The following is a 12,383-nucleotide window of genomic DNA, read 5'->3' on the forward strand; positions in this document are numbered from 1 at the left end:
ACGTTTAATTGAAAACATCATGAAGGTGCTCGGGGCCTCATGTGATTACAAAGCATTGATTCTGGCCTGGCAGCCCACCATGGTGCAGAGGTCTGTGTGCACCACTGCTCTACAAATATTAACCATGTAGTAAAGTCCTCTCAACTTTGCCTGGGATGTGGTGGTGGGGATTCTTTCCCCCTCTCCGCCCCATCTACAGTTGTGAGGAATAATAGCAGCAGGGATACTACCAGCATAGTGAAGTCTCTTCTTTCTCCTAATCTGTTCACCCAGAGCAAAGGAAGGGGAGGGGGAGTTATAATGAAGGGGGAGTTATAATCTTCTCAGATTTCAGCCTATAAAACTTGTGGTGGGAGTATCAGGTATGTAGTTACTGCTCCTGCATGTGGGAGTGATTTGAGCAAGCCATATGAGGCTGTGCAGTGAGGTCAGGGCTTTGCATTTCTGCAATGGCCTTAGGACAAACCATCTCCTGAAAGGCACAGAGGGAAGTTTAGATTTTAATTACAATATAACTAAGTGTATTTTAGGCCCAGTCCTGAATAAAGTGAAGTCCCAATATGAATCAAGGGCACTTAGATCCTTATGCAATTCAGTCTTACAAACAGGTTCTGTTGGATAGAAGACTGTACACATCCTGCTGTAGCAGAAATATTCCTTTAAAGAAATGCTCCTTCTGAGGGCACGTATGACATACTTGAAGGACTAAGAAGATTAAAACGAGAGATGAAAATAAATGAATAGGCAGCACAGTAAAAGGAAAGGAAGATGAAAGGAAACATGAGTACAAGAAATTTGTAGGAAAAGACAATTTACAGAGCTGTGGGGGCAGGAAAAACATTGAACAACCTAGAATGTTCTCTATTATAATTTCTCTTTTGCTGAACACTTTTCAGTGATTATCTACAGAAAAATGGTGATGGTGGAAGAAGGGAATAAATCTAATTGCAAGGTTGCAATAATCAAGGCATATATTCTGCTTTTGCTGTTACAAGAAAAGGAGTAATTGGATGCATTATGGTTATAAAAAGGGCTGATTTAAAATCTAAAGGAAACCCTTCCAAAAAACATCACCAATTAAGTAGTCCGGTGAATGACAAAGACTCCAGAGCAATATAGTTGATATTGCAAAGTAACTGTACTTGAAATAACTTTATAATTGAATATGGGGACATTAAGAAAATATGATTCAGAACCAATATTACTGTAATTAGATAAAGGAAGCATAAATGAAATAACTGCGGGAAGAATATTTCCATAGAGATTATAAATGAGATTTTGGTGGAGCATAAAGGCCTTTAATTGTAATTTAGTGTGCACTACAGAATTATCAGCACAGTGTGTTAGTTCATCATATAAAAGAATATCTGATAATTCTCCCTAATAAGCACATGACAGCTCTTCATATTCTTTCATTACAGCTGATTAGGTGTAAAAACAGTAGATATTCTTTTGTTTGAATCTTGTTAAAATATTCTGTGAAAAGGCAAGACAACGTAACCCTGTTTCTACACTGTCATCGTGCAGTGTTGGCATTTGAAGCAGTTAAGGAAGCTAGAGTGGTGCTTGTTCAAGTTTTCACATTTAACTTCTTTATTTCCATTGTTTGCCTTTTCAATTAGTTTGTTATAGCCCATTATTTTCCTATTTATTGAAACTGTGCCAGAGTAACTAGCAAAATAATTGTGTCTAACCTAAAATGGCCGAGCCCAGCTGGGTGTTCTGAGCAGACTCTAGATGCTTGGGGGTGGGGAGGGGATCTTGCCTAAACCTCTTGAATCTCAAAAGCAATCCTTCTTTTTGAGTTCTTGTCCCTACCCTCTCCACCTAGTCACTGCTGATCTGAAAATTACATTGTATTACTGTTATCCATCATACTCCAACTGAGATCAGGGCCCCGTTGTGTTAGGTGCTGCATATACATACATAGTGAGAGCGCAATGTTGACCCTGAGGAGTTCAGGCTCAGATCCTAGCTCACCTTCTTTAGGGGCTGCAATAAAATGTAAGCGTCTGACCCAGGAGGGTGATCTGAAGCAATAGGTTAAGCACTGAGACTGTACAGGACAACAGTGAGACATAGATGTTTCCCAGGAGTGACCCACATCATCTCTTGCTCTGTAGGAAGGTGCCTACAGGTAGCAATAGGAAACAGAGGGTGTCTGAATTCCTGCTGCTCTTCAAAGCTTAGGGGTCTCACTCAGGGCTGTGAAGGAGGTGCTTCCATTACGTCAGGATTCAAAGGGCAGCATGTATCTGAACTAGTAAAGCTAACCACTGTATGAAGTACACCAGTCCTCTGCTGGTAGTGATACTTTTAGCAGGAGTACGTGTCCAGGAAGTTGTAGACCTGAGTCCTAGGTCCTGAAGGGATTTGAACTCTCATCTCTGCTTGTCAGCAAAGTGCTATGACCAGCAAGCTATTGATTACGCTGGGGGAGGGATTCTTCCACACTTCCTGGCCCACTGGGTAGCCAAGAGCACAAAACTTATGGGGCCAAAGGAAGAGCAAGGCCATGTAAGTGGCTTTTGGGATAACTTTAGCACCTTCCTCCCACCTCTGAGGATTGTGCATAACTCAGTATTAGCTGCAGAAGAGTTCCCCCTCACGTTTTAGCTCAAGAGACCAGTGATTAGCATATGTGTAGGTCTTATGCTCATTAGTCAATGAGCATATGACCTGAAGGGGCTTTAAACGTGCATCTCCCACTTCCTAGTGAGGGGCTCTGACCACCAGGCTATATGCTAGGTACTATAGTGGCTCCCTCCACCTCTTCAAGAGGGGACAGTATATTGGGCCCGAAGAGTAGTAAGTTAAAAGTGTGGCTCAGGGAGGTAACTACTACACCAGAACAGAGAAGGCCCTAGATTGTGGCCCCTGAAGTAGCAGGAACCCACATAGGGCAAGGCCAGTCTTTCTAAGCCACGGTCCTTCAAGCTTCCATTCCACATCACTCCAAACATCGTTCTTTCTTAGCTGCTCAGGGGGCCAATTTCCACAGCAGGGACAGAAAGTGTGCTTATATAGTTTAGTCAGTGGGCTGGTGGTTAGAGTACTGTATTAAGAATAGGAGACTGAAGGTTCAGCTCTCCCCTGGGTGAGGGAGCTCTAGATCCTGTGCTGCTCACTCCCTGCTGTAGATACTGGACTAAAAAGTGTTTGTTGTCCTTGTCCTCTTCTAGCACCTGTCAAGAGGTGTAGCTTTATTTTGTTTCCTACGACTAATATTTTAGGAGTTTTCATACAGTTCCTGCAACTTCCTGAGAGCATACGATCACTACAGATCATAAGTGGCTGGAGTGGCTCCCTTCTGAGCATGCTCAAAGGGCAAGATGTGCTGCGGGAGAAAGGGGACATGTGTAAGAATTAAAGTCTGTGCAGGTACGCCAAAATGCTACCTGTATACCTAAATTTAGCTATTATCCATCGATGAGGGTGTTGCCCTGTAGGGTTAGGCCAACTCTCAGGATCTCAATATTGCACTGTTAGACAGGAGGGTGTGACACAATTGCATATATACAAACACACAAATCAATTAGGTACATACACACACACACACACTACCAGCTCAGGCACATACACATCCAAACCAACCTAGGCATATGCATACCTATCACCAATTCAAGCACATACACTATACACCCCAAAAGTTAGACACAGATCACTAATTCGTATATCATGCACACAAAGCCATATCTACATGTAAATACACACACACACCAGTTCACACACATACAACCCACCTACACATACAAACAGGTAAGTTCCTAACTTGGATGGTACAGTGTGTATGTGTGTGCTTGGGGTAACTGAGGTAAGGTTAAGGTAAGAAAGGAGGAGTGTAAGGAGTGAAAGTTGCTGGGAGTGAAAGTCACCGGGACCAGGATTAGAACCGGTAGACTAGAGGGGCCTGGGCTGAAGAACTGAGGCTGGGGGTAACTTTAGGTTAATTGATCTTAATTGATTAAAAGACAATGCCCAAATCCTACAGAACAGGGGAGGGATGCTGACACAGAGGCTGGGACTCCAGTCCTACCGGGGAGGCTGGAACTCCAGAGCTACGGGGAAGCTGAAAATGTAGGTGGGGAGAGGGAAAATGGGACTAAGGGAAAGTGTGGGTGTTAAAGAGGGGCTCGGGGTGTGTGGAGCCAGAAGATGGCTCTGGGGCAGCTAGAGAAGTTGCAGGGAGCGGCAGTAGGTGCTGGGAGCTGAAGAAACGCTCCAGCTGCTGGAGAAAACTGCAGGACAGCCACAAGGAGCTGGGAAGCTGGGGTGGCGGGACGGGGGATGACTACAGAAGATGCAGGGGAAGCCTGAAAACAGAGAGCTGGACAGCAGAAAATCACAGGAAAAGCAGAAGGAGAGACTGAAAGGCGGCAGTGAGCCAGAAGCAGGAGAGGCAGAAATGAAACAGAAGTTAGAGGGGCGAGGAGCAGAGATTGGAGCAGGGCCAAACCATAGTAAAGCAAAACCCAATTTAGGGGTCCAAATAACAGTTTTATTACACAGACAACACACTACACAGCCCAATGAAGTTATTGGTGTATACACACACACACACACACATAATGGCAGCAGGAGAAAGAGACTCAGTGGAAGGGCTGGAGTCTAGGTGGGGAAGAGAAGCAGAGTCCAAGTCCTTGGTTGAAGAGGGGGTGGAGGGTGATAGCTACCTATCCAGGCGGGAAAGGGGTCCTTGTCCAGTAGGTGATGTCCAGACAGGGGTTGACAGCAGGGCCTCTGGGTGGATAGGTGGTGTGGCATGGTGCTGGTCCAGATGGAGAGGGCGTCTCACTGGGTCTGTCTTTACTGCCCCTTTTTATAGGAGCAGACCTTGTGTGACCCTAGTGACAGAAGGCATGCCCAGGTAAGGGTCAGCCCCTGGTGTACTGAGCATGTGTGCTACATGCAGGGATGTGCAGTTTCAGGTGTCTGTGATGGTGGGGTACAATGGTAGAGTTGCTGGTTCTGCAGGGTCTTTTGTCTTTCAAATGCTGGGTTCTTGTCTCTGTTCCTGGGTGAGGTCCATGGTTCCTGGATAAATCAATGTGAGGTCATGGCCCAGTCATTACAGGCCATTCAGTAGAAGCCTGCTACCATGGTTTTTCAATCATTTTCAATCAATCATTCTCATTCATCCAGGAACCAATTTACATGGGAGGGGTACATGACTCATACAGTTGCAACACAGGGGATGTCCAGGCAGAGGACAGAAGATGGAGGCTTGACATATAAAATGGAAACTTGACATGACTTTGGTTCACTTACAAACACAGGCCTAAACCATACAATATCCATATGAAACAATAAAAATCAATACAATAATGATAATAATATAATATACAACAGTAAGAATCAATACAAACCTAATAATAATACAATATAAAACAGTGGATGTCCAAAACCAAAAACTTGCTACCAAAATAAAAATGTTAACGCTTATCCTACATCTTAGCTTACTTATACTTATCTAGGGAATAGAGAGGGAGAGAAAAAGTAAAAAATGGTTGGGGAAGGGGAGGGAATGCATTTTAAAATAAATAAAAAAAAAGAAACTGGGGGTTTTGCTACAGGGGAATTAGATTTGGACCACAAGATTTAACAGGGCCTGAAGAGAAGACTAAGCTGTGTCACCTTTAAAGACCCTTTTCAGTCTGCAAATATTCAGCAAACCAGGAAACAAGCCAGGTGAGGCTTCCTTATACTACGATGTCTGAGGCCTAGATTCATCCCCAAAATCTATTTAGTTGGTATCCCAAGACCCTAACTCAGGTTAGGCACGATAAGAGACATTGTGGTACAGGTAAGGTACAGCAGTGGCTATAGCCAGTGAGGAAAGATTTCTTGTTAAGAAACATAGTTAGCTTTCTTAGCATTTGGAGTACCTCTGTGATCCAGCATGTGCTAATTCTGGCAATATTAAACTCTGTCGGTCAGATTCTTCTGATCCCACTGAAATAAATAGGACCAACATATCAGGGGTGTTTAATTCCTGGCTTGTGGGCCAGATTCAGCCCTTGGTGCCTTACCATCTGGCCCATGGGAACCCTGCAGGCTGTGGTCCTGTGTCCTAGATCTGGTGTGCAGGCCTGCTCCTAGGTGCATGGGGTTGGGCAAAGGTAGCATGGGGCCCCAAGGCATCTCAATCCCTGCATATGGGACTGGATGGAGGTGATGTGGGACCCATAATAACTGCCATTTACTGGGTCAGTCCATCTTGCCCAGTATCCAGTGTCAGAAAGTGGATGCTGAAAGGGGAGATTGACCAGGGTAAGTCCAGGGTTTTTTTCCACTGTTCCTCTCTCACTTGCAGCCTGCCTCCAGCATTTAAGGACTAGGAAGTTCCAATTTAGAGACTGTACCCCTAACTCCCATGCTCAGTACAGTACCTTGCATCTAGAATACAAGTAGCTATATTATTTCCAGTCTAGCTAAGATCATAAGAGATCAGAATGACAGAGTCTATAGTTAATTAAGGTAAACTCAACAAAAAGTTCAGCTAACTGTTAACGTGACAGTGTCCAAAATTAATGACAACAAATATATTAGTCCACTGACAGAAAGGACACCAAGGTACTCATTAAGTGATGAATGAGTAGTCTTTCGTTGCCTAATTTTCATAGCCTTTCCCAAGACTGAAAAAAAACTGCCCAGAAATTACTTTAGATATCTCAAGAGTATTTGTCACCCTGGAAACTTAATTATGTCTTTGCTTTCAGGAAGATATCCAACACTTGGCTTAGCACGGGATGGTTCACAATGAGTATCGCAGTTGAGCTCTGTGACAGGATAAATGTTTATGGCATGGTGCCACCGGATTTCTGCAGGTAAGATTTATTCAGGAAGCGTATTAGCCAGCAAGGGTGAACATTGTAGATACATATCTGAATCTTTAATTTTTATCCATGAAACATGTCTGCAGTCCTCTCAAAGCAATTAATTAACACATCCCAAGATCTGGTTCTGAAAACAACAAACAGCATTTAATTATGTTATATAAAATATTAAAAATTTTTGTTCATACTGAGGGAGAATTAATCCATCTTTTTGCTTTCTTTTAGACTCTGAATATTTATCAGCTAAGAGTAATGCAATAATTGGCATGAAATTAATCTGGAAAAAACAGCAGAAAATATCAGTCTTAAATTAAGTGAATTATTTCTGAAGGGAGATTTTTTTTTCCACCAGTGAAGGTGGGAAACTCTAATTTGTCTAGTTTCTAAATTCAACTTTTCAGCAGCCCTAATTAAGACCTTTATTTCCCCCCATCACAAAAAGCCTAGCACAAGGGAGCTCTAACCTGGCCCTACAAAATCTGAATTTGCAAAGTGAATAGTTAGAAGTGTTTGCTCCCCATTTTGTAAACAGAGATGTGGTTTTGCAGGCGCACAGTGATTTTTGTTAGGTTGGGGGGAGCATAATTGTTGTTTCTGGAAAATTTACCAGTAATGGAAGTTAACCCTTCAGAGGTATCATGCTGGAAAAAAAAGGTCTGTTATTGATCTGTTTTACAAGACAAAGACATATTCTCGGGGCTCACAACAAAACAGGGGTTCAGTACAGCATTTCATTACTTGCTCAAGTTGGCACACTCCCCATTCCAAGTATTGGTATTTCTCTGACGTTTCCACAGCAAACTTTTTTATCTTAGTGAAGTCTGTTTTATAATGACATATCATTCAACTTTGCAATAAAAACAAGGTTTCAGAGAGAGCTTGGCTCATTATATTCATTGTCAAGGCTGCTTTTATTGTTTTTAATTCCTTGAGCCTTGAAAAGCAACTGCTAAAGGCCTTGCAGTTGTTCAGGGTAGGAAGTAAAGATCCCACAAAATGCAAAACAAGAACATAACACCAAATTATGATTGGGGAGAATTTGTTTCAATTCCTAACAGCACTGAGGACATATATTACAACTTGAACTGTCCTTGGGGTTGGTATGGTGCAGGTGCTAAGACGTGCGATTGACAGGGCAGAGGTCACAAGTTGGAGGCAAGAGCAGAAGCGCTCATGGCATGGCCCTGTCAGATGCCAGTGAATCTGCAACTTCTTCTAAATCCCTTTTCACAAAGACATGAGAAAGGAAAGGAAAGGAAGGATTGTCCCTACCAGGGATCCCAAATTTCATTGGGAACTCTTGAAGGAAACAGTCTGACTCAGGCATCACAAATAACTCCTGCTGAAAGTGCCTGCTTCTTCTCTGTCATATCACTTTGATAAGATATTCTTGTGCACTTCCTACTCTAAAATGATAATGTTTTTGGCACCCATTTTAATGGCTGCCTTGTCCTAGCCCAGAAATGGTTGTATTCTAGTGGTAAATAAAATGTTCCTTATGCCTTCATTGGTTATAAATCTTTATAATGCTTTAATTCAGTGTAAAGCAAGGCAGTCTTTCTTTGAACATGTGTAAAACCTTCATGAGAATTAATGCATTGTAGCCAAATGGCATAATAGTAAATTGTAACACAAGAAATAATATTTACTGCTATTGATATACATAGTTAATGTTTATAGCCGGTATTAACAAATTATAGCACGAAGGTTCATTTACCTACTTGTGTAAAGGGGAAATGCAGCTTCCTAATGAACAGAATTTAAAATATCTTCAGTGTGCCTAGAAAGACTGCAGAGGCTTTGCCTGGGGAAGGTCATGCACAGAACACCTTGAAAAAGAACCTGGTGCTCTCGTAACTGTAGCATGAACCATTTGGTTTGTCTTTAGTCCTTTAATTAAAATCTCATATATTCTAGCAAGTACTTCATGGTGCTTATTTTCAAAGACAGGGCAACAACATTCATTTTAACAAACTACTAAAAGTGATTCAGTATGTTAGCTGAAACTGATAACCTGCATAAATTCCTATAGCAAAGATTCATAGAAATGAGTTGTGAAAAATCTTGACATCTAAGCTGTGCTTCTGTAGTATACTTGTAACACATTCTAGTTCAGGTACAGTACAAATGTGCAGTAAAAAGATCTGTTTCCCATATTTATACAGATAGATACAGACAGGCATGCATTATTTGCTATTCAGCAAAATAATCAGTATTAAATATGAGGAATTTGTAAAGTATAATTTTTATTTCTGTACAGAGTTAGCATACCACCAAATTTACAACTGTAACTGTGGCCCATTATTTCTTAAGTATTAATTAGTTGAGTAATGAGTCTGGGTGATCACTGTCATGGAACTAAATTAATATCACATCTGTAATGTGAAGGACATCTCAAAGGTATCATGAATATCACATAGTTGATTCTGTTAAAATTATTAGCTTAAGTTCATTAACCAAATTGCTTTAAACCAGAGCAGGGAAAAGAATTCTAGCTGAAAGAATTTGTGCTGCAGAATGAAAAGGTTTCAGCCTTAATGCCAGCACTCCATAGTTTTATTGAGTGATTTATGCATGTAACTGAAATATTAGCTTTTGTTGGCAGTTGCAGTGGAAGTAGAATTGTAGATTGGATTATTGTGAATATTTGATGGCCATAAATGTACAAATAAGATTGACTCTGTTCATGAGATCCCTTCCAGCCCTACGAAAGTATGAGGAAGTGTCCTCCTTAACCAAGGTCCTTGCTTGGTAACATAGGATCTGCCTTTTCTGTTCCTGCATCCCCTGTGGCTGCTCAGTATTATCTGTTGAAATGACACGGGGGCTTAATGTTACCTCTAGCAGTAGTAACCAGGTGCTTAAGGCAATCAAATCAGGGAATATCATGGAGAGTAGCCCCAAAGTCCCTGAGCTGTGAGTTACAAAAGAGTGCTGGGTGAGGGAGGATGGCACTGTACCATTTGCTGCCTTCTGCATGGACCCTGTGGAGTTCATCCCACCCAGAGTGTACTCTGTCCCTTAATGTAATTGCATAACAAGACTCTAAATCTTTACACACCAATTTCAGAGGCAGCTCAGAGCCATGTTAAAAAAAGCATGTTGTTTTCCTACAGAGGATCCTCTTTTTGGAGGCTAAGCCATTTCCTACCTGTGATTATTTGCTTGGAAATTTGTGTTGGAAGTGCTGTAATTTATTCCTTTGGCCACATCTAAACGTGATGGTCTTGCCACCTCCCTCTCCCAAAATCCAGCTGCCTCCTTGCAAATGTTATGTAGCTATAGTTGCTTAATTGTATGTGGTGGAATTATGCATTATATTCCCAACCATGTGGCAAATATTCATGAGAGCCCATCTCTTTTAGTCCATCCTCCTTGGTCTAAGTGGGAGTATTTCCTGAGTAGGGGATGCATGATTTGGATCTGTATAATCAGGAGCAAGTTGTAATAGGTGCTTGGAACAATTTAAACTGTCCTCAATGAGAAATAAGACAAGAGAGAGCAGTGGGATATTAGGAAGAAGAGGCAAAATAATCTATAAATCTTTACAGCTCTGGCACAAAATCCATTGTTTGACATGATAATAAAGAATAATGATAATTTAGTCACCATTCAAAATGTATATATTACTTACCCAAAGTGGGGGAGTGCATATCAGCCTGATTTATAACAATTTTTAATTTGTAAAGGAAGAGGTTGACTGCAAGAGCTATGGGATGGCCTTGTTTTTCTGCCTTGTTCCTTTTAATACAGACACAATTTGCTGTATTTTTCAGGTACCTGTGTGGGTGGATACCATCTGTGGAAAAATGTGCATTGAAGTGGTAAAGAGTAAATGATTGACATTGGGTACAAGTGCTTATTGTGTCACAGCACTGGCAGGCTATTAGTTGGAAAGTATAGTATATTTTACAAACTGCCTTCCCCAGATTCCTCCCAGCTGTGATATTAATATGCATGCTAACGCTGACAAAATACTGATTTATGTCCAGTATCAGTCAGTAGTAATATAGCATCTGTTTTAATGCTAATAAATGATGTGGCTAGCAATTTTCTCATAGAAATTACTCATGCATTTCATTTTCTGGTGACACAAGTTAATTGCAGAGTTAGGAGATAACATGGTACAGTTAATTTGGGTTATATGTTAGTAACCCAAGCCACACAGTTCAGATCCAAATCTAACTTCCTTGAAACTGATGGTACTCCATGCTGGGATGCTCGTATGTTATTCAGATGAGGAATAGAGAGTAGGAATAAAAAGGCAGATCCATACAGAGATCTAAGTGCCTAATTGCTATGGCAGGTACCTAAATTTAGACCTTAATACTCTGAAACTTTGCTTTGGTTCCATCTAACTCAGGAGTTGCTTGAAATCCATCGGTTCTTCAGCCTCCTCTGATAAAACATCTACAATTCTAGCAGGGGACATGCACAAAACCACACAAGTCCTGATAGGCAGGACAATGCAGGTCCATGCCCAGAGCCCACCAGGATGGAGACCCTAAGAGCTCCTTTGCCTGCCAGGCATAGTGTTTTTAGAGGATGTCTGCCAAACTGAGCTTCACACAGAGAGAGACTATAGCTTGGTGGTTAGGGGATTTGTCTATAAGACCCTGGGTCTGGCATCTTCCTCATTAATATTATGTAACGCAAAGTGGAATAGCATTAACAGGAGAGAATGAGAGACCTTCTTAGAATACCCAGTTGCTTGATGGTTAAGTCACTGAGGTACTTTACATACCTCAAGGTTCAAATCTTGCTTCAAATGAGATGGAGGTGGCTCTTAGCCAAGTCTCTCATACTAGGTGACTGCTTTAAGTACTGACTTGTTGAGTAAAATGAGGGAAAACGGCTGCCATCCTCCTCTCCTCCCAAATACATGCAAACAAATTGACTGGTCTTGGGTGCTTAACTCTAAACCCTACTTCCCTTCTCAGCATTCCCTTTTGGCTAGTTTAAATGTCTCCCACCTAGTTCCCCACCATCGTACTGGTTGTTTGTGGATCTAATTCTTAGGTGCACTGTATAGGTACCAAAGCTTCTAATTCTTTTCCTGTGCACTGTATAAGTAGCCACAGCCTCTAACTCAAGGCTTTGAATTCCAGTATGGAGAAAATGAAATCAGGTTTTATAGTGCTATGCTTAAGACCCCTTTGTGTTTATAGCCCTAAATTCCAGTCTAAATCTGGATGTTCTCATCCCCTAAATTTGGCAGGTTTAGGCAGATGGTTTTGGTTCAGACCCATTTCTGCTTGTTAACTTTATATAGAATGGGTAAAAGACTCTGATCCTGGAAGTGATTTCATGGGCAGATATCTGTACCTATGATGTCCCACTGGAGTCACTTACTGGATTGGGGCCTAAAATAATGTATTGTTAGGCAGTAGCTATAAAGCCAACCTCACAAAGGGGGTCATTAACGTTAGGTATCTAAATCCCATTAAAAGCAAAGCCAAGAAGTTATAGACCTTGCCAGCTACAGCTGGCTGCCCTACTATGGGGAATTTTGGCCTGCTATAGAAACTTCCTAACAAAGCAAAAAGT

General features: G+C 41.6%; 1 protein-coding gene across 2 annotated transcripts in view; it reads left to right on the plus strand.

Annotated features, from left to right (window-relative positions):
- ST6GALNAC5 (ST6 N-acetylgalactosaminide alpha-2,6-sialyltransferase 5) overlaps positions 1-12,383 on the plus strand; it is a 103,315-nt gene that overhangs the window by 86,613 nt on the left and 4,319 nt on the right. The window contains exons 4-5 of one of the 2 annotated variants that reach the window (XM_059727962.1): positions 4,826-4,867; positions 6,720-6,827. In XM_059727962.1, coding sequence (XP_059583945.1) covers positions 4,826-4,867; positions 6,720-6,827 — 150 coding nt within the window. The remainder of the gene's footprint in view (positions 1-4,825; positions 4,868-6,719; positions 6,828-12,383) is intronic. The other variant, XM_006262626.3, reaches the window with a different exon arrangement.

This window comes from Alligator mississippiensis, chromosome 5 (assembly GCF_030867095.1).
Source record: "Alligator mississippiensis isolate rAllMis1 chromosome 5, rAllMis1, whole genome shotgun sequence".
Taxonomy (NCBI): Eukaryota; Metazoa; Chordata; order Crocodylia; family Alligatoridae; genus Alligator; species Alligator mississippiensis.